This window comes from Rissa tridactyla, chromosome 4 (genome assembly GCF_028500815.1).
Source record: "Rissa tridactyla isolate bRisTri1 chromosome 4, bRisTri1.patW.cur.20221130, whole genome shotgun sequence".
NCBI lineage: Eukaryota > Metazoa > Chordata > Aves > Charadriiformes > Laridae > Rissa > Rissa tridactyla.
Genome location: NC_071469.1, coordinates 5,069,481 through 5,091,658, shown reverse-complemented (window position 1 = coordinate 5,091,658; position 22,178 = coordinate 5,069,481). Strand labels below are relative to the sequence as shown.

General features: G+C 41.3%; 1 protein-coding gene across 6 annotated transcripts in view; it reads right to left on the bottom strand.

Moving 5' to 3' along the window:
• NAV2 (neuron navigator 2) overlaps nucleotides 1–22,178 on the bottom strand; it is a 434,285-nt gene that overhangs the window by 83,556 nt on the left and 328,551 nt on the right. For all 6 annotated transcript variants that reach the window (XM_054197531.1, XM_054197526.1, XM_054197527.1 and 3 more), the window contains one exon: nucleotides 7,645–7,767. In XM_054197531.1, coding sequence (XP_054053506.1) covers nucleotides 7,645–7,767 — 123 coding nt within the window. The remainder of the gene's footprint in view (nucleotides 1–7,644; nucleotides 7,768–22,178) is intronic.

Sequence of the window (22,178 nt, the reverse complement as noted above, 5' to 3'; positions counted from 1 at the left end):
CTGACAGCTGTCTGCTATTAGTTTTATCTATTCAATCTCCAAATCCCAAACTCAGAGGTTACTGGTGTAGGTCAGTTGTGAGACTATGTTGACTCTCTTGCCATTCGACATGGAAAACCAAATAACAAAGTCTGCACTATGTCAGCAAGCATTTCACATTCTTCGGTTTGTCATGCAAAGCACAAAGACCCTGATACAGTTCAAAATGGTCTTTGTATCTACAATCTTGTTTACCCTTGGAATACAAGCTTAATTTCCCACATGCCTAAAGTGTTTTAAAAGCCACTTCATACAACAGAAAAGACAGTGCTAATCTCTGGCAATGGAACCAGAAATATTGAGGGTTTCAGAAGAGCCTCCCAATCAGCAGTTAGATCAACTTTATACTTATACACATAAAGTGGGTGTATATGAAAGGAAACGTCACTTCAGGAAAATCTAGTTCTGGTGCTGTAGGATCATGATTTTTTGCCATCCCTAGATGCTTATTATTCAGCTGCTTAAATCAGGCAGTTTTTTCCCTATTTCTACAGATTGAGTATCCACAATTGTGAAAAAGGTAAGGTCCCTTCACCGGCACACGCGCAGCAGCGCAGCCTTCCAGGGGAAGCGACAAACTGTCCACAGTGGAATATGTGGGCAAAAAGGAAGTCCTAACTTAGCCAGGATGAGTTGCCCTTGAGGCATCTGCCACCTTCCATGAGCTTTGTAGTGAACTTCAGCTCCTGACTTAAGCATTTTAATTAGATGCTAGAGCAGAGGTGGAAATGCCCCCTAAAATACAAAGGGATGCAGAATCAGAATCGCAGCAATGAAAGCACGACACGAGGAAAAAAGTTTCGACAAGAAATGCAGTTCCTAAAGCCCAGATCCAGCCTGCATCTTCCGTTTTTACATCTAAGCAAAAAAGAAACTCTGAAGGAGTTTAAAACAACAGCAACAGCCAAGCATATAAAGATTGACTAATTACTATTTTTGGAGGGAACAACTTGCAATTGTGGAGTGTGTTGGTTGTTTGGTCGGTTTGTTTTTAATGTCGAGCGGTGGAGCTCTACCTCCTCATGGGAAGAAAGTTCTTGAAAAAGGTGAAGAACTGCTCTCAACTGCCTTGTTAGCCTGCAGGGCTACTAAAACAGGTCTTAGTTAAAAGAGAAGAACGGGATAATTCTTGGCTTCTTGGATGCACATGGGTCCTAACTGCGGTAAAATCTGGCTTTTTTTTTTTTTTTTGGCCATAGATACATGGAGAAGGGACTTTCCCATAGGAAAACAAATTGCATTTTTACAAAATGTCAGTTAAAGAATAGGCACAAAACTGCTTCAGCACCAAACACCCAGCCGTCAAGCATAGATCCACTATTGCTACATGACGTGATAATCTAGAGCCTAGGTAGAAATTTTAAAACAAATACAATCTCTGCTGAAAAGTTATCTACTTAAATCGTTCCCTCCTCAAAACACTTTCTAGCCTTCAAACAGATCCTGATCTCACTAAGTTGACTGTTGGAAGCAAACTCTTTGCTGACCATCGTGCAACGAGTAAAGTTAGACCAAGCCTGAGAGACAAACAAAACATTCCAACATAGGTCCATTCCATCATGCCTCTCTAAACAGAACTGACACTGTCACCAAATCCTACATAAGTCCTTCCCAGAATGTAGTATACTTTATCCAGTGTACCCATATGTATCCCAAAAGTACATATGCGGAAAAAAGAAAAAAACCACCACAAACCCAGTATTCCTGTGCCCACTGAATGGATTCACATGCAAGCCACAAAGTTAAGAAGAACCTGGTTACCCAAAGAGGCAACTCTCACACAGCCACTTAATCTCTGACCTCTTCCTTCTCATCTTCAAGGGAGTTCTATAAAGCATCTTCAAAGAACAAGCCAGAGTATTAAAATAATAACTCTGGTGGATATTAAAAACCATAGATTCAACAGAGACAGCCTTTACAGCATGTAATAATTTGCTCCCTCTCCCCAGTTAACCTCTCCATGTTACACAGGCGATAAATCATCCATCTCTCTCTCTTCCGCAGCACACAAACATTGCATCATGCCTTTCCTTGCTGTATCTTCCTCTTGTTCATAGGTATTGTCTGTCTTTAAGAGTTAATCTAAACTACTGATACATCCAGGTAAATTTGGAGCAACTGTTCTTCAACTTGTATTTAGTAATGAAAGTTCTTGTTTCTGTTTTAGACCTTAAGAAAAGCTTATGTGCCCCAAAGTTTGTCATCTTTAGTCCACTGAAATGGATTTGCCAAAAAACATTGCCTCCCTTGACTAACCTTGCCTTGTTTGAAAGTAGAACATCTTTTTCTTCCTTTTGGTACTGCTAATTTCAGCCCTCAGGTATAGCTACTGTACCTTTGCTTTCAACTGCTATTTGTTGCTTAACTTCGCAATTACTTTATGTAACCTAAAACCACTCTGGATTACAGCTTGTAAAAAGATTCCTTGGAAAATAAAAGTGTACGGTATTGTGATTCTAATCAGCAGATCCCAAGGCCATAAACTTCAAAGAATCTTTGCAATGTGAATTTCCCTATTTCTGCGAGTCAGTTTTCAAGATAAACGTGGGATCCTTCAAAGACAGAGAGATAGGTATCTAGAGGTACACCAAAGTACAACATGCACATTTAGAAGCAGTAGTATTTTTTTCGAGCTTAGTGATAAAATACAAACAGATGGTCAAGCAGAGTAGAAGATTTAATCTCACCAGTCCTGTGACTTTGCTATTGAGCAACTACACGTGGGCAGATATTTACAAATTGCAGTGACGCACAGCACAGATACAGTGAGCCACGAATGCTGGGGTGTTGGCACTTACTTTTGGATCTATTTTATCTAAAAACAATTTAGCGACTTTTAAATTATTTTCTAGAAAACGATGCTTATGTAGTAGATAGGAACCTTATATAGGGGTGGTTCCATTGTCCTAGCAAACAAAAAAAAAAAAACGGGAAAAGCAGAATTTATAAATTATTTTAATCGTAACAACTGAATGCAAGTACAATTGCCAGGGCTTTCTGGAAGTGAAGGAACTGTGAACTGATGACATGAAATCTTCCTGGTAGGGTGGTAACAGCTCAGCAGCATCTTCCTTAGCTGAGATCTCCTGAGGTCTGTAGCTGACTTCAATGGATATAGTTACTCTTTCTCCTGACAGAAAGGACATCCTCCCTCCACAAACCTATTCACACAAAATACCAGATGAATCGCCCTGCAACTTCATTTACTGTGAAACTCCACAAACACTTATGTCAACGCTCCTGAGGGAGCACTGCAGGAGCAGGAGATGCTGTGAGGGAAGGAGATAATGGGAATTCCACTGCCATTACAATGCAGGAATATCTATTTCCACATTTTTTTACAACTGTTGGGTCCATCTGAAGTTTAAGATATAACCCAGTCATGTTTTAACATTTTAAGACAAAGGCTATCCAGTCTCTGTGTCTATATGCGTCTATTCCAGACACATTTTTTCTATTTTTACCCTTTTCTTATGCATCACGCTACCACTGCTAGCATAGCAAAGATACAGTAATGATGAGATGGTTAGTAATGGGGTAGTATTGCTAAAGGGTATTATCTGTGAATAGAGGACTTAACTCCTCTACTGCAAAGCCAGGACTTGCAGACTCCTTCATTTAATTTTAGCTGCATTGTCTCAGTTAAGAGGAAAAACTGAAGACACACACTTAGGACTTCAAGCTGTCTTATCCTACTACAAAACTTCATAAAGAATATCTTGCCAAAAAAATCCTTTTTTTTTTTTCCTTATATTGTAACATTTTTCCATTGTCTACGATAAAGTAGCGCCTAAAAAGAAGAATATTTGATGCAGCTGCTTCTGCAGTACACATGAGCACCATTGTCTGTAATTCTGCTTTCAGTGGGATTTGCCTCCTTCCAAAAGCAGTGACATCTCCTCCTCTCCCCGCTTTTCAGCACAGGCCAATATCGCCCCCAACTTGATGACTTGCCTCAACTCGCTTTTCAGCTCTTCTGAAGTGTGATCCAAGTTCCCATGGTCATGAAGGCAGTTCGACAAACTCCCTCCAGCACTGAACACTAACCCATCTTTATAGTAATTGCATCACTGTAACAGGATGCAAGAAATTAAATTGCAGTTAGTGAATTTAAACATACTCCAGTCAAAGGGTTTTACTCCACAAATGAATGTGAAGTGTTCTCTACTACCTAAGCCAAGAGACATATAAATAACCTTAATCTGTTTTTATAAAATGCAAAATAACAGCAAAATGCTACTCTTCAGCTATTTTGTAAAGCCATAATTTTTACTATTTGTAGACATTACTATAAATCATAGCATCTGGAAAAATCTGCACTCAATTACATTCTTAGTAATAGTGATATATCCATGCTCTGCATGGAATGTCCTCTGGCTTTCTGCTCAGTTTCTGCTTCACTTCCAGTTCTTCCTTCCTGTCCATCTCCTCTCCTGGTTCTACATTATTCTCTGAAATTATCGAAAAATCTTGCCAAAAGCAGGAAATGCTACCAAAATGCTACTGACTGCCAGGAGCCAGCTTCAGTCGCAAGTCCTTCTGAGAGTTAAACTGAAAATGATCTTTTTTAATGGCAGAGTGATATGGCTTAGTGATGTTTTTTGTCAGTGTTGGGTTGATGGTTGGACTAGATGATCTGAAAGGTCCCTTCCAACCTAGGCAACTCTATGATTCTAAGACTGCCGTTGTCGTCATCGTAGATCTGAACCATGACGCAGCAACACTCTTAGAGCCGTTCCATCCTAGCCAGGCTCAACATCTGGTCTGTGTTTGACCTACAGTTCACCAATGCTGTGGCTGTTGGACCTACCAAGACAATGTAATCTGCTATTTGACCAGACAGGTCCTTACAGTCAGAAGCTGGGAAGACCTTTTTATGCTTTATACTCTTATGCAAAGACATGCAATTCACGCAACCTCCAATTACATGGTAAAAGTGAAACAATCCAAGTCAATCACGCTCGGAAGGAGTTATTTACGCACTTCATCACTGAGGATTTTTAAAGAAGTCACATAGACATTTCCCTAATAACAGCATTAAAGTTACTCTTGACAAGCTCACATTCATTAATACAGTCCCCTGCCCTATTCACAAGGATATGATAAATCAACAGAGGTCTGAATTATCTAAATAACAGGTTATACAAGCAAGCAATTACAGAAAGATTTACCCAAATCTAAGTTTCAAATTTCTTCCCTCTTATTTATACGTATTCATGAATGCAAGTTACATATATGAAAGCAAGGGCAGAATTAAGTCTCAGATCAAGCAGCTGCGCCTGACAACGTGAAATCAACTTAAATAACCAGATGGTACGCACCAAGGCCTTATACATAGAAGAGACAAAACCATAGGTGGCTAATCTGCAACCTTAAAAAAAAAAAAAGTCACAAACTAAATAAAAAAGGCATTTTTAATGCCTTTTTTCATTAAAAATGCCTTTGTTCTATGCAAACACAAATTGTCTTGAAGTGAATAAATAAGCTCAGCTGTGTTGTGCGATGATTCCATTAACCTTGCAATCAAGCATTAAATTAAACTGCCTTGTTTGGATTTCCCTGCTGCAGGGGAAAATGTACCTTCTAAGGTCTGTGCTTCATATTACCAGTGCCAACGAGTAAAAGCTTCACAACCCGACTCATACAATTAATAACACAAGAAACTAAACAAGTGAGCAAATTGCAAAAATTCCTCTGATAACTTTTTAATGATTAACCTTACACTCAAAGGGTCACAGCCTTTCACACTCGTTCTCCCATGCATTCAATTAACATCTGCTTTGAACAAGTTAAATTTAATCTTCGTACGTTTTTTTAGATGTACCAATAAAGCAGAACTCCTGCTTGACTCCACTCACAGAACGGACAAAGCGAGTCATTACTGCAGCATTTCATTCAACTCCTTTTCCTTATGCCACCCTGGAAAACTCCTGCTCAAACCAAGGTTAATTTTTCGTTTAAAATGCACACCATGATCCCCCAGCAACCAAAGAGGAGCTATTTTTAAATTGCTGCCCTATTGTCAGAAAACCCATTTCCTGCATAAGGTGAGTAGGCTTACCTTCTAAATAGAAAAGACTAAATCAAAACAACACATAATAATGTCACCAACTCTGGGACCGCGGGTAATTTTTCTGTGATCCCCATGCCGCAGCTAAATTGCCAGCCACACAGAGTCTTTATTGTGCGTAAAGTCCGTCCCCTCCACGTGAACTGAAAGAATGATTTTCGACGCTGAAAACAATTGCCATAAACTAGGGATTGCATTTCAGTCTGTCACAATCCCATTCTAAGTGGAATGTATTTAAACGCACAAATAATGTCTCTTGTTGAACGTACGTAATTGGTCCTCGTGCGTGGTGTCTTCAGGGAAGGAGCTTGGCAAATAAACGCGAGAATAATTTATGTGCCAAGAAAAAGTGTTACAAGCACAGAAAACATTAGACAGAGGAAGGAATCAATGACAAGGAATGACACTAGCTCTCCAGAAGGCTCACTGCTACTTAAACAACAAAATAATTCATACTAGACCAATTCTGTGTTGTAAATGTATAGCTTCTGCTAACGTTCAGAAGCCGCAGCAACAGATGAGGATGATACTTGATTAGTCTTCGGTTGCCTCACCAGGTGGGAATGCCTCTGCCCTCCTTCAACCAGGAGCGAGTGCTGTTGGCCCAGTACGGGTTTCAAGTTGCAAATTTCAGAAACAAATACAAGATCCTGAAAAATCCAGGCATATTTTACAACTGGCAAGCATATGTCGACTTAGTAATTGAATCTGAGCTGAGATTCTCTGAGAGGTTTTAGTTCTTTTGTTTAGATTTACCATCCTGCTCTTTACTAGTATCAAGAGAAGACCAAAGCAAATTTTGTACGGCTTGCTTTGAAAACAAGGCTAGATTCTCCATCGTTTGTATTTCCGTAGTAACCCGTGCATCACTATCAAGAAAATATCATTCATATCAAACCCAGTCAACCGCATTATGTCCCAGGAAAGACTTATCGATAACAAAACTAAAAAGGAAAAAAACCTTTTCGTTCAGAAATTGGTTCAAACCCGCAACGCAAAATCCATGTTTTAAACTTAGGGGCCCCTCACTGACGAAAAAGGATGCGGTTCACTTACTACATCAACAGTAACACTCAGCAGACTTTGGGTTTGGAAGGGAAAGAGGCAGCTACAGGCTGATGCCATTAAAAGCAAAAGTATTTAACCCATTTTTCTCTAACAGAATAGAAGTCTCATTAATCATCCATCTCCACGGCTTCCTTTATGATTGTACTCCCATAAATTATGGATTTAGGTCTTTTTTTTTTTTTTTTATTTCAAACACTATTAAAATAGAAGTTTTACATTTTACTGTGTTGCGTCCCGTCCACAAAAACCCACATGAGATTTCGGCAAAGTAATCAGAAGACATAAAGCCAGCATTTATCCTGACACCTCTCCGAACGTATAACCTAAAATACTCTGGAGAAGCTTATATCCACACATTCAGCATCTGAATTCCCAAAGCTTTTTAATCTTAGAGATCCGATCCATTTTAGATACAGCATGAATCAAAAGCGCCATTATACGTGAGCATTTGCTGGACGAGACCTTACCTGTCAGCATCCCCGAGGCCCAGTGAAGTATTACGCTGCATCGTCTCCCGCACTGCAGCCATGCCATCAGGCAACCGGTTCAGCCTTCGCGTGTAGAGGCCCAGACCACCATCCGTCATATACCTTTAAAGCAAGAAAACAAAATGTCATGTTTCGTAAAACCATAAAACTTTTAGATATTGTTGTAGCTGATATCTTCCGCCTGTTTTTAACTGTATATTGCAATTTCCTTACGTTTTCTTTACATTTCCTTACGAGTGAAGAATATTACTCAGCATATGAAGCAAGGAAAACTTTATTCTGTATTAGATCAGAGATATTTCTTGCCTCTCATCATTCTCCATTATATCTTGCCCTCTCTCTCCTCAATAAGAATTGAATTTCAACATAACTGTGACAAAGGAATAACACTTAACTTTCACTAAGGATGCCTAGATGGAAGCAATTTAATATTTGTGAATGCTATCATTAATTATCGCTTCCTGTCCAAAAAATGCATGATTTATACTGCCCTGAACTATTTTGCGTGGGCTAAAACACCACCATGGAAATCTCAACCCTTTTACAAGTGAACTGCAAAAATCACATTGAATTCATCCTAGATTTCATCGGTGGTCCATGAACAATGAGTATCCCAAGGTTTATTGGAAGAAATAGAAGTTGCAGCAGGAATGAAAAGTTTTTTTCAACCTTGTTTTGGCTCCTACATTTTGTTCTGTCTGCAACTGTGACCTAGAGACATCTGCATTTAAAGTGTTACTGTTCTTCGATACTGAGAAGTGTCAGGTGTGTATGTGATACTTCGCAAATTGCTAAGAGAGCACTTTTCTTACTTTCCGGTTTAGACAAATGAAAAATGAATCGTAAAGTGAACAGAGATGCCACTTGGTGGACAAGAACAGATAGACATTATTGATCGCCAGGAACAATTCCTCACAATAAGGCAGGCTGCGTCATCCAGCATTTTTGTTGAAGCCTGTACCGATGCAGACAGCAATAGCCATCACGTAATGTAACTTGAGGATGTGGTGCTAACCAAGAAAACAAAGTTTTAGAGACCATACAACTACCTACCACTTTTGTACCGTTTATGAATAAAATATTTTAGTATATGGATACTGAAATTAATAGCTTACTCCCGTCTTCCACTCTTGAAGACCTTCTCAACGAGCTGCTCCACATCAATACCTCAATAATGTTTTAAAATACTTTGTGCCCTTTCATGATAGTAATAGGTAAACAAATTCAAAGTGTCAAAATAACACAGGAGGATTTTTCTCTTGGTTTAGCTTCATTTCTTAAAAGTATTTCTGACTACAGATATCTGTGAGCTGGCTTTACACTAGAAAGGCAAGTCCCACTCGCCTCTCAAGACGCTGGCAGGGAGCGAGTACTGTGCAACCCCCACCAGCTCATCAGCTCAGGTACATCTACGTGAGCAGCACTGACAGTTGTGGAAACGGGCCGTAAAAATTTCCACGCACCCGAGGCTGAAATAACTAACAACTCCAGCAATACAGCTGCTGCCTCTGGCATGCTGTTGGGACACGTAACGTACCTCACCGAGTTAGGAGTTGATGGGATTGTATCCTCTTAATCCTTCAGCCACTCCTAGCGAATCGACAGCTGCCCACAGAATAACATCCAGACACGCAGGACACCTTCCTTTTTCTTAGCAAGGCACAGAGCTTTTTCCCTAGCAGCGAGACACCCTCACCCGCAGCAGGAAAGGAGAGATGCTCCCAGCTGCAGCCGGCAATACCTCTGCTGGCGAGGCGTTACTGCAACGGAGGTACTATTCCCAAGTCAAATTTAATTACTACATTTATAAAAACGGGATGGGGTAAGGAGTCAAGAAGCCCTGCACAATCTGCTGCTCAGCATTTCAGTTAGATGTATAAATCTGTACGGGGCCTTCCCAGGAACAACCGAGGAGTCTCCCTGGGGAGTCTAACAAAGAGGTTGCTAAGCCACTCAGGTCAGACACAGGAGCATTCCCCGTTCAGCAAATCTGCGGGGACGCGATTCTCCAAACTCATAAACAAAAGACTGTAAAAAGCAAGAGGAGCAGTTGCCCTGTAACTCATGTGGAATTCGCCTTAGGTCTTGCACTCTAACTTCTGTTTCGCATAGTTTATAAATATTTTATCATGGAAGAATTTTTTTTTCTCCTTAAGCTACACACAAGAAAAGAAATGGAAAGAAAAGAAAAGTGGAGCTTAAGACCATATTGTTAAACAAACATGCAAGCAGCATTTTGCAGAAACATCTACTGTACATACGCTAATTGGTTTATTGCAGATACTCGTCTGCACACGAAACGCATTTCTCAATAAACACCCGTTGTACACGTACTGGAAAATGCAGCTTTTTGGCTTTGCTGTCAGATTTCTGGCATACAACTAGTCCTTTGATTAAAAAAGATCAACAACAGTTGAAATAGACTGTTCTCCATAACCATTACCCAGAATGCATTAAATGAAACCTATCACAGGTAAGGGTTAGCCATGCGGAAATCAATGGACAGCCTCTTTGCTAAACATCAACAGATTCCACCCGCTACGCAGCAGTGCGGCAACCTGATAGATTAGAAAAATTCTGCGGTCGCATCAAACTGAAAACTGACAGTTGGATTTTCAGTGTTTTTAAGCACTCATAAACCTTACGTAAGTCAATGGAAGCTGGATGCCTTTGGCGTCTTTGACAACAAGTTTTTCTAACCAAGACCTTGTAAAAAAAGTACAGACATAGATGATGGCTTTTACTCACTATACCAATAGGACAAGTTTCTTACGTGCCAGAACAACACAAGATAGATTTTTGTATTTTGAAATAGGTTTGTGTAATCGCAGATTGAAAGCTTTATATCTTATATTTATTAAACGCAATGTCCTCTACCCAGGAATGTTTAATTCCAAAAAGATGCCAAAAGCAATGATGCCTGAAGTCCTGCATGCAAGACTAGAGGTGAAAGATGAAGGGGAGGTACCATCTTCTAAACTCTGTAGAGAAAGACATACTTACAATAAAAAAATTTAAAATAAATGAAAAAAAATTAATTCTCTACTATTCATTGGTTAGTCTGGAGGAGATTAAAAGTTCCTGGTGCCACAAACCTCCAGCCGTTGACTTCTTTTCCTTCCCCTCCATCACTTCAAACTTCATCATAGACTCATAGAATACCAGGTTGGGAAGGACCTCAAGGATCATCTGGTCCAACCTTTTCTTGGCAAAAGCACAGTCTAGACAAGATGGCCCAGCACCCCATCCAGCTGAATCTTAAAAGTGTCCAGTGTTGGTGAATCCACCACTTCCCCGGGGAGATTATTCCAATGGCTGATTGTTCTTACTGTGAAAAATCTCTCCTCTTCTGCCCAATCAGAACCTCCCCAGCAGTAACCTGTATCTGTCACCCCTCCTCTTTTCCATGTGACTCCTTGTAAAAAGGGAGTCTCCATCTTCTTTGTAGGCATCCTTTAAATACTGGCACATTGCGATAAGGTCTCCCCATAGCCTTCTTTCCTCACAGCTGAACAAACACAATTCTCTCACAGCCTTTCCTCATATGGCAGGCTTCCCAGTCCTTTGTTCATCTTGGTGGCCCTTCTCTGGACCCTCTCTAGCCCGTCCACATCTTTTCTGCATAGCTGGGACCAAAACTGAACACAGTATTCCAGGTGTGGCTTGACAAGCACACAGTAGAGTGGGATAATGACTTCTTCATCTCTGCTGGTAATGTCCTTGATGATGCAACCCAGCATTCTGTTGGCTTTCTTTGCCACGGCAGCACACTGCTCCTCATATTGAGTTTGTCCAGCAGGACACTCAGGTCCCTTTCTATAGAACTGCTCCCCAGCTGGCTAGATCCCAGCCTGTGCTGCGCTCCTGGGTTATGTTCTCCCACGTGCAAGACCTTACACTTGTTGAACTTCATAAGGTTCTTGCTAGCCCACTCTTCCAGCTGATGCAGGTCCTCCTGCAGGGTGGCTCTCCCTTCTGAAGTGTCCACTTCCCCACTCAGTTTGGTGTCATCAAACTTAAAACTGTCTTGGCTCTCAGAAGCCATCTTGCCTTTATGAATACATTATTATTGCTGCAGATTTTTGTTTTATGTCAAAGGAGAATATCATGAAGGCATATTTTTCTAAAGACAATCTCGTAAAGACACGCTTCCTCAGAGAGGAATAAACCCAGGAAACATCATCCTGCATGCGTATAATTTTAACAGTACTCAGCACCGTCTGGATTTATTGCCCTATCATACATCTACACAATATGGAATGCCCGTGTACTAGCCTCTCCTATACAACAACCTATTGCAGTCCAAAAATTTGTATTAGGCCAGTTATCAATTAGGTATAATTTCTTTGACTTTTCTTATTAAAATACATGACAAATTTGTACTAGATGCCTTGCTAGATTCATGAATCATAGCAACACTTTTGCACATTCAGTGCAAAAGATGAACTTTCAAAGTAGTTTTCTACCTGCCCCAAAATAAGAAAAAGTTTAAATATACGATCTGGGAAAAAGTGTAGTATCCAGACTCTGACTTTTACATCGATGGGTAAATTCTACATGTTCAAAAAATTTAATAGCTCAGATGCTTTAGGGATGGTACCAATGATGGGCAATGACTGCATTTAGCAAAGTAAAATATAATACTACTTAATGAGTGGACAGCGAGATGGTGATGACATTCCTTAAAAGGAGTTTCTAATCTTTTCAGGAATTAATGCTTAATACTCATCTCCATAGTTTCACTCTTCATCAGCAAGGAAACAAAATCAACCAAGCTACTTTTAATATGAAAAGACTTAGGTTACACAAGAGCAGTATTATGCACTTCTAACAGTCAACTGGAAATTACAGCCCACTTTCTAGGTGACACTTTTTTTTCTACAAGAAAGTGGCTCCCTGCCCTGTATTACAGGCATAAAGTAATTTGCTTTGGAGTTCCCTGGACAACCCGGACCTTTAAGCTTCTCTTTTCTTTAGCCAAATACACCCTTTCCGTACCTCTGAAATTTTGAATGCCATAATAAGTCCTTCCAAGTGCAATATTTTTAGGATATTTCTGATGCTGAAGCGATATATTTCCCTTTCCTCAAAGGCACACAGAGGAAACAGGAACAGGTTATGCCAGGGATCAGTAAAATCCAGCGGCCTGAGTCACTTAACTTCTGTCCGCACTCACTACTTACCCACGTGTACAGCCAGCCAATGGCACACCTACTTTTACGGTCTGACAGCTCTACCACTTCATATATATTCATTTCACTCCTTAATGTACGAATATGAATTTTCCAATTTTGAAATGAGATAGCCAAGGGACAGGCATTCTTCACTTAAGTATTAGGAGAAGAAGGAGCGGCAGGTAAGTCAGCAGCACACCACAGACTGGGCAAGGCTACTCCGATCTGCCCAGCGTCGCACGGCTCCGTAATCCCAAACCCACACGCAGGAAAGCTGCAATGTGCCCCAAACCTGGAGCTGACTCTGGCAGCCCAGGTGCTCCTGCCTTCCTCCCGGTGCTTTTAATTCAAGGTTAGTTTGGAAATAGCTGCCCAAGTGCCTCCTGGCAGAACATTTGCCCAGCAACTCAAGTGCTTGAAACTTGAAGGAACAAAAAGCTTGTAGGAATTACTGCTTTTGGATTATGCCATGCATCAACATCCACTTTGACCCTCAAAAGTGTTTTCTTCTAGCTGCAGCAATAACACTGTTAGCCTTAATGTTTTCTTTTAAATGTTTATTTTCACTAGGCTTCATCTGCCGCGTCATTACAGTCAGGTAAACAAGATCAAGAGGCTTAACAAGCTTTGAGCACCAAAGAAGGAGTCTAACTTTGCCAGTCGCTAAGAAGCACCAACAGCAGAAAATTCTCCACTGCCCTCTCTGAAATACGATAAACGTGATCAAAACAAACCTGTTATTGCAACCAGGAAATTGTTCTAAATCTGACTTAAAAAGAAATGCTAGCCTAACAGCGAGATGATGACAACCCGAAACTTCAAACTTCTCAGGTTAGTATGAATTCGGTGTGCGTTTTCTGTCACGACATTGCAATTAGACCATATGACCTTTCCCCACGTTTGTCCCCAAAGTCCATCCATTATTCTTGCCTGACCGCTCTCCGTTATAACGTCCACCACATCAGCACTGTACTTTATCTCTCTAACCAAAGGGTTGAACATACACCCTGTCTACAAGCCTGCGGCTGGTTTCAATTCCATTCTTTGATCCACGTGAATTTCAACAAAGATGTTCAAGAACAGGATTAGGTCCTGAGCTTTTGGGTTGGGACTGCTAATATAATGCCCAAATCCCTAACATTAGACCAAATATTGCCTTTCCAGTTCATAGAAGCACAAACCTATTGCTCATTTCATTTAAAATTTAATTTTATACTTCAGGCAGTCTATAATACATATATTACTAGACTTTTACTAATAATCAATAACTATTTGCAATTACCAAACTAATGAGCGAACTATGAATTGTTTTGAAGATGCTCAAAGACAAACATGGAGTAAACCCAGAAAAAAGCAATAAATGACTTGCAGTCTCAAAAATCCTAATTACTGCTGGGAAGGAGGAGATACTTCTTCCACTAACAGGTAAAACAGGCAAAATGAGATTAGGCAAAACTTAATAAGTATATTTTAGTTTCATAGTTTACTTGGAGAAACTTCTCACCTCTAAAGCACTAACAACATCAACAGTAGGTGCTTATTCACACTACCCAATCCAGTTTAGAAGCAAAAGAAGTTCATCCACGTTAACTACTTAATCCTCAGATCTTTTTCTGGGGAAAAAAAAGAAGAAATCTACAGAAATAAGTGGCTTCTGTGAGATCAATGCTTTTCTATTTGGAGATATTTTAAGACTGCCTGGCACATGTCATTCAGCAGCCATCAGATAATAATTTTTGGTCACTGCTGCCCAGGGCTAAATTTATTTCTATGTGTCTTCTCAGCTGGGTCTCCCTTTCGGGAAGTCTGCAGGCTTGTTACTATAAAACTCACATTTGCCAAGGGAAGGAATTCCAAGGACAGTATAGCCTGCAAGGGACTTGGGTGGCTGCTGCCACGATAGGTGAAATCTTCTATATGCGCCCACATATGTTCCCTCCAGGACACTGGCTTCTTATCGAGCTTCTGAAGAAACCAGTTTCCTGCAGAATTAGCAATCTTAGATGATAGATGTAGTTTAAGAGAAACTGTCAGAATATAACAGAAGAATATTAGACTGAGAGAAAGCATCTCTCACACCACTGCATCCATTCCTGTTTCAGAGGAGACTCTTCTAGTCCATGATCCTCTTTCCAGCACTCACTCAACCTTTCTGCTAATGCACCTTAAGCTTAAATTCACCTTCCTCTCAAGGAAGGGGCTTGCCCCACCATAGTTTTAAAACCTCTTTTACAAATCTACTCAGCCCATCCAAGACGATGACATGGATTAGGCACCGAAAAGCATCCATTTAAGGTAACTGGACTTTTCAAAGCCAGCGTTAGTACAATTACATTTTTATATTAAATATAAATGTTATTTTATGTTCTCCTTGCTTGCTTCAATTTCTTCCCCTCTCTTTAGGATGTTTATGAGAAGAAAGGACAGGTTAAAGCTTTACTTATTCCTCTTCATCTGTCTTGGAGTTGAGTGGCCCTTCAGAAATGAATGGAGCACTGTATCCTGAAGAACTCTGGCTACGGCAATGAGAAACTTCAAATGCCTATATTAACTATTAACAGCCCCTAAAGCAGGCTTCAAAGCAGCTAGATGATTAAAACATATACAAGAAGATAGCAAGACCCGAGAAAAGTCATGGGAGGAGTCTAGGACAGATCCTCCCTGGATTTCACGGAGGAATTTGGGCAGCGACTCTTCAAGGAATTTGCCAGCAGACAGAAGGACTTCATTACAGCATCAGGACTCATTAGGATTAGAAGAATTTTTCCCCTTGTAACCAGTTGACCAGTAAAAGCTTAATTATTTTTAAGATGCAATCTCACTTAACTTTATTTATTGTCACTTCCCACATTCTTCCCAGAACACATCTTTAATTCTGAGCAGGTTTAGTTCAATCTGGTGAGACCATCGAGTTAATCTTAAAATGTGTGACTTGCAGAGCTGTGAGCATTGCCGGTAGGCAGGAGTCAGGCCATCGCAGATGTTAAGCCTGGGGTCTATGGCAAATCCTCTCTAGCCCAAATCTACATCCAGCATACCCAGATTAAAGGTGAGCAGCCCAAAAAGGTAATTTAAAAAAATTGCTCCCTTCTCTGAGGGCATTACAATCCACATTATTCAATGCCCAGAAGAACTCATCTGACAACCAGACTAACCTGACACTAATGCCAGGCTAAACGCTCTCCAGATGGGAAAGGGCATCAGCCGTCCACCTTCCTGGAGCTGGGACAGTGGGCAGTGAAAACCCAACGGGTCACTACGCTGGAACGTTCACCCGTACAAAGGAGAGTAAATCACAGCACAGCCATCACGACATCTGGAAGGAGGATGGACTAAGCCCTGGGGTTCTAATTCCCAGACGATTTCTGAAATGTACCCAGTCAATTGCTAACATGAAATGAATGACCCATCCAGGGAGAGGGGACCAAAGACGGTTACCTGTGAAAATGAGGTAGACCAGACTGGAAAACACACAGGAGGTCAAATCTTTTTAGGTGTGCAAATGCCACTCTGGATCCCAGTGAAACATGGGTGGAAATTTATTATTGAAGAGAAGACAACAATCAGACCCACCAAGCACAGGCTGCCAGCCTGGAGCAAGCTGAGGTTCCACCAGAATCGGGCAGCTGCTGAATGGGGTTTTACATATGCCACTTCTGATTTAAATGCCTAAATCCCTCTCCAAATCTATTTTAGTGAAAATTGTAGAAATAAGGGATAGAATAAGCAATCCATTTTGCATCATCCTCGTTTAATTTTGTCAGGGAGAGGAACAACGTGTGACCAAATAACAAGGAAGTGCTGCTTCTCCACAGGTTCTGAGCAGAGTCAGCAGCGGAGGAAGAGTTACTCCACAGTGACTTTCAACTCCCTCATCCCAACTCCTTCCCTGCAGATGGTCCATATCGACCAAGTGTGTATGATTGCATCTCCCTCTACTGGCTAGCCCCAGAGCGGGACCGTATTTTGTCCTTTAGAAGCTGTGTTTCTGCTTAAATTACAAAAACCTGTTGGCACTGAAGCAGCAGGTCAAACACTGCTGAGGTGTTTATTACAGAAACAAGCCCAGAGCGGGATAACGGCTATTAATAGGTATTTTGGTAGTCATTGACAATAGGACAGTATTTACAAGTAAGCAAAAAATACAACACAGCACACATTGTGAGTCTGTTTTACTGACAAGCACTACGTATGACCTAATGTGGTCCTTTTTAGCAGTATAGTGAATAAAAAGCTTGATTCCAGCTGATCTCTGAAGTTACGATTTATAGGCCTACGATGTCTTACTACACTGAATCCTACGCTGCGAGGAAAGTTGGATGAGAGCATGTTATCTGAGATATACTTTGTGATAAACGATCAAACACTGTTTTACTGATGAAGCTGACACCAGAACTATTCCCAAACTGAGTGCAATATTTAAGAATATTTAAAATAATATACAACATTAATAATATTTAAAACGCTTACGTAATATCCTAGCCATGTCTCTTGTAAAGATCTTTAAGTACAGTTCTTGGAAAAAGAATATTCTTTTGATTTAAACACTGCCATAATATTTTCTTTTCATTCTCACACCACCAGGACATCTACGACTTCAAATCCAAGAGCTGGTTCTGAATCAGTTTGAACGTAGTTTTACTAAGAAGTCAGAAATCAAGGTTTCCGAATACCATTTCACAGAAGTCAAAATCGTGAGTTTGCTCACCTGACCCCTTCATTATTTGTGTTAATTATCTATTTACCACATAGAGCTACTACTCTGCAATGGTGAAAAGATCAAAACGCAAGAAGCCAGTTCTAGCAAGACAGAAGGCAGTTCAAATAAACTTTGCTCAAGCAGAAAAGAAAAATAAAATAAACCTCCTCGTGATGTAGTCATGTTGCAGTGTCATAGCCATATAAGGAATGCAGCTCTACCCCTCCGCTGTATTTAGATGAAATCTTACCACTAAAATCATACCATTTAAAGTGCAACGTCCAGTAAAATGACTAACTCAAAGCGAACAGGAAAAATCCAGTGGTAATCACCACGGCAAAAAATAGGTCAGGAAAGACTACAGCTAGCGTTCAATCCGTGTACGGGGTGAACAGGGCCTCATTCGGCCCGTGATCAGCTCAGCCACTCTCGATTTCTAGCTAGCCACATGTCACCTGCGCCAGCATCAACTCAAGTTGCTTAGAAGGAAGTGGTTTCTCTTAACTACTGTTACCAAGAACAAATCCTCGTTAGCGGCAAACTGCATAGTCCTCCTTTTCTCTAAAACCTCTGCCCAAGTGAAGGGCTGTTACGCCACATACAAGCCTGACATCCGAAAAAGGTGTGTCACTGCCTGACTGACACAGTACAAAATCAAACAACTGAGGCACAAGAATCCTGTAAGTATCAATCATGCCATTCAATGTGCAACGAAATCAGTCCTCAGTTTCAGCTCTTCACATTGAACTCTTCATTGCCTCCTAGTAGATACAACTACTAAATTTCAGCCTACAACAGAACCCTATTTCAATGATGATTTTCATCCACGTTACTCAAGGGTAGACAGGCCTCTGCACCACCGCACCACAAATGTGATTTTTAACTAGGGCACGATGCTTTTGTGAGGGTTTGATTGACCTGAGCAAAAGCAGGGGGTATAAAGCCTGATTCCCCAGCCCAGAGTGGCCTGCTCTCCCTTTTAGCATCCTTTCATCAATGTTCCCAATTCACCTGCTTGTAGAAAGATCATCGGGGAGCACGAAGGCTTGAATAAACCAGAAAGAACCATAATCCCGTGAGCATCATGCAGACAAACACATTAAGAGGTTGTGGAAATAGAGATCTGGAATGGGAATGCATTGCCCCCAAAGCATGAAATAAATGGGGAGGGTTAATAACACGATAAAAAGTCTCCCCCCTAAAAACAGACACTGCACCCGCAGGAAGTCTCTGCAAGAATTTTAGAATAAGGCCCCTGAACATCATAGAATCATAGACTGGTTTGGGTTGGAAGGGACTTTAAAGATCATCCAGTTCCAAGCCCCCTGCCCTGGGCAGGGACACCTCCCACCAGACCAGGCTGCTCAAAGCCCCATCCAGCCTGGCCTTGAACACCTCCAGGGATGGGGCAGCCACAGCTTCTCTGGGCAACCTGGGCCAGGGGCTCACCACGCTCACAGCAAAGAATTTCTAATCTAAATCTCCCCTCTTCCAGTTTAAAACTGTTATCCCTCATCCTATCACTACACTCCCTGATCAAGAGTCCCTCCCCATCTCTCCTGTAGGCCCCCTTTTGGTACTGGAAGGCTGCAATAAGGTCTCCCCGGAGCCTTCTCTTCTCCAGGTTGAACAACGCCAACTCTCTCAGCCTGTCCTCATAGGAGAGGGGCTCCAGCCCTCGGATCATCTTTGTGGCTTTCCTCTGGACTTCCTCCAACAGGTCCATGTCCTTCTCATGTTGGGCGCCCCGTCTAACAGCTGGGGGAGCAGTTCGCTGCTAGGCTGGGTAAGTGAGAGATGAGAGAGTCATGGTAATGTTTTTTTACGAGATACACTCAAAAGAGTGAGCTGGGGACACCCCGAAGCCCAGCCTGGCACGCAGCAGACCCACGGTCCGCACACAGGGCTGCTCACATCTGCCCTACCTCAAAGTTCAGGCTCGAGGGCGGCCAAGCTGTCAAATCATCAAATCTACATTTTGCTGGAACATGGCTGGAACATGTTGTTTTGACAAGCTGCATTTACGGACCCAAAGCGATTTCCTGAGAAAATCCGTGACCAGCACTAATTGGTATATCCACGCTGTTAATTCTGCACAGAAAGCTGCACACCAGGGTAATGAAAACAGGGGCAGAGGATTAATTAAATTAAAAGAAAATAATTTTTAAAGGCCTTGCTGTCCAACAGCTCTGTTGCTCCATTCCAAGGACAGATGAAAAGGAAATTAACTGTACAACTCATTAGAAATAGCTGGGAAAAAAGGGACCAAAAGAGGTAGGAATGCGTGTGAGCTCCCTCTAGGAATGCTAGAGGTAGCTACTAACCTCTGAGAAAACCTGGACAAAGTGGACAAAACTTTCTGAACAAACCCAAAAAAGCTATGAGAGTTAGTGTCCCCACCAGGAACAACCTTTGGAGTGGACAGGGGAGAAACCGTGGGCTTTGAAGTGCCACTTTCTGATGAGGCTCTGAAGCCCCGAGCTCATCCACCTTCTTCTGCCAAAGTTGCTTTGCCATTCGGTTGATGTTTCAGCTCCCACAACAAGACCACTTCTTACCTTTGATCCACCCCCTTGGAGACTTTCTTCGTTTAAGAGATATTTTACACCCATTTGGAAAAGACAGTCTTTCTAACCCTATGAAAGCAACCCTGGTGTCTGCCAGAGCTCTGCTTGAGCAGACTTATTAAAGGAGGCCAAACGAAACTTCCCATGACCCAGTACATTTCAGAGAAAGCATCAGGATCACAGGGCTAAAATAGTTTATCTTGGCTATTGGATTTATTTTGCCTGTAACAAATATTTTGGCTTCCTTCCCTATCAGTTTGCCAATGAAAACACAGATCCAAGGTTTTCAGACTGCAGGATTGTAGCAATTCTGAAAAATGACAAAGTGAAACACATACCAGCTAATAAAGAGCTATTCATGCTATAAATGCCCCCTTGTGCTGACTGTAACTCAGCTTCTGGAAATATCGGGCCTGTTCGCCCTAACGTCGATCTCAGAGATTTGTTCTGCAGCAAGTCACACGGATGCCTTCTTTACAAGCAACGTCTCTGATTTCTACGTGGTGTATTATTCCTCTCCCACAAAGACACAACGCTATCTTATTTTTTTTTTTTATTTTGGGGAATAAACCGACATTGGGGAAGATAACTCCTGAAACAGGCTACCAAAACATCTGTTCATACTGGAGGTGGCAATCCAGCATTATTAGGTGTCAGTGAGATTCACCAAAGTCAACACCCTCTTTTTTTAATCTCTCTCCATTGATTTTGGGATTATATCCAATGCTATTACTGCAATTCAACACTGCAACACTCCCTTCTCGGGGAATCTGCACTCACGATTACTCTCCATAAACCACGTAACCTCAACATTGCGGGGCTGCTTTTGGGAACATTCCCTTCAAATGCCCACCAATGCAGCAATGAGAGGACCTCCAAACTGCCCAGGTCTCCAAATCCTGCCCACAACCTGGAAACGGAGCTGGATTGACCTACAATACAGATTCTGCCCTTGGAACTTAGTGAATGACTACAACAGTGCTATAGTAATCAATAACCAACTCACATTATTTAGCAAAATAGGCTTTTGTAGCTCAAGGCAAAAGATGCGGAAAAGAAAAACACATTTGTACACATAACTCTTCTTGTCCTAAGAACTTTAAATTGAGATCTCATTTATCAATCTGTGGCTGGGTAGATGAGTAAATATTGGAAGTTATCTCCCTCGTTTAAAAACCAGTGGGAAATAAGAGTCAGGTACTCAGTTAAAGATGTTCTAATGGTCAAGGCTAGGAGTGAGCTATTGTGGACTATGTAACTCTTCTGCTAAATGTTATATTCACCATTCTTGGTAGATAACTCACTGCTTTGGTGACAGAGGTACCAACTGTCAAAAACATTTTATTACATTATTAGCCCCTTCCACCCAGAACCTAAAGACCGCTCTTGTATTTTCAGACTATGGATACTTCCTTTTTTTCCCCTACAGGATGACCAGATAAACACAGAAAAGGAAATGATACACAGAGATGAGCGAAGCCACAAATTTCTCTGGAAATATCATTCATAAACTCAACAGCTTTCTTATTCTTTCCTTTCCCTCAACCTGGAATCTGAACTTCATACACTAAATAAAGATCTGCTAAGACTGGGGCTCCTCTAGGATAAGGGCAGCAGAGGCCCGAACTGACACAATTCTGCCAGGGACACGTCTCAGCTCATACTCGAGGTGTTTTATAGCGACCACGGCGCTACTCGGAATTTATTTTCCTCACTTCTAGGCCAGAATTAAAGCCACAAGTTTGAATGGAAGTCAGAGTCCAGAGGAAAAGCAGTAACTGTCACTACAGTAAACTCGGGTATACGCTGATTTATTTGAGGAAAACACAAGGTGCTTTAGTGATACGATGCATTGTTAATGCAGCAACAGCTACTGGTGCTTTATCTGAAATAGATTTTTACACTGGTTTTTGCATCAACTTCTTTACTATATGCTTCCCTGCCAAAGAATTAAAAAGAAAGTGTCTGACTTTTTTGAAAAGGACAGTGTGAAAACACCCAAATATTCATAACGGACAGAATTAATGGAGGTTTTCAGGTTGCGTAACTTTACCACTTAAGTTAGTGACAAAG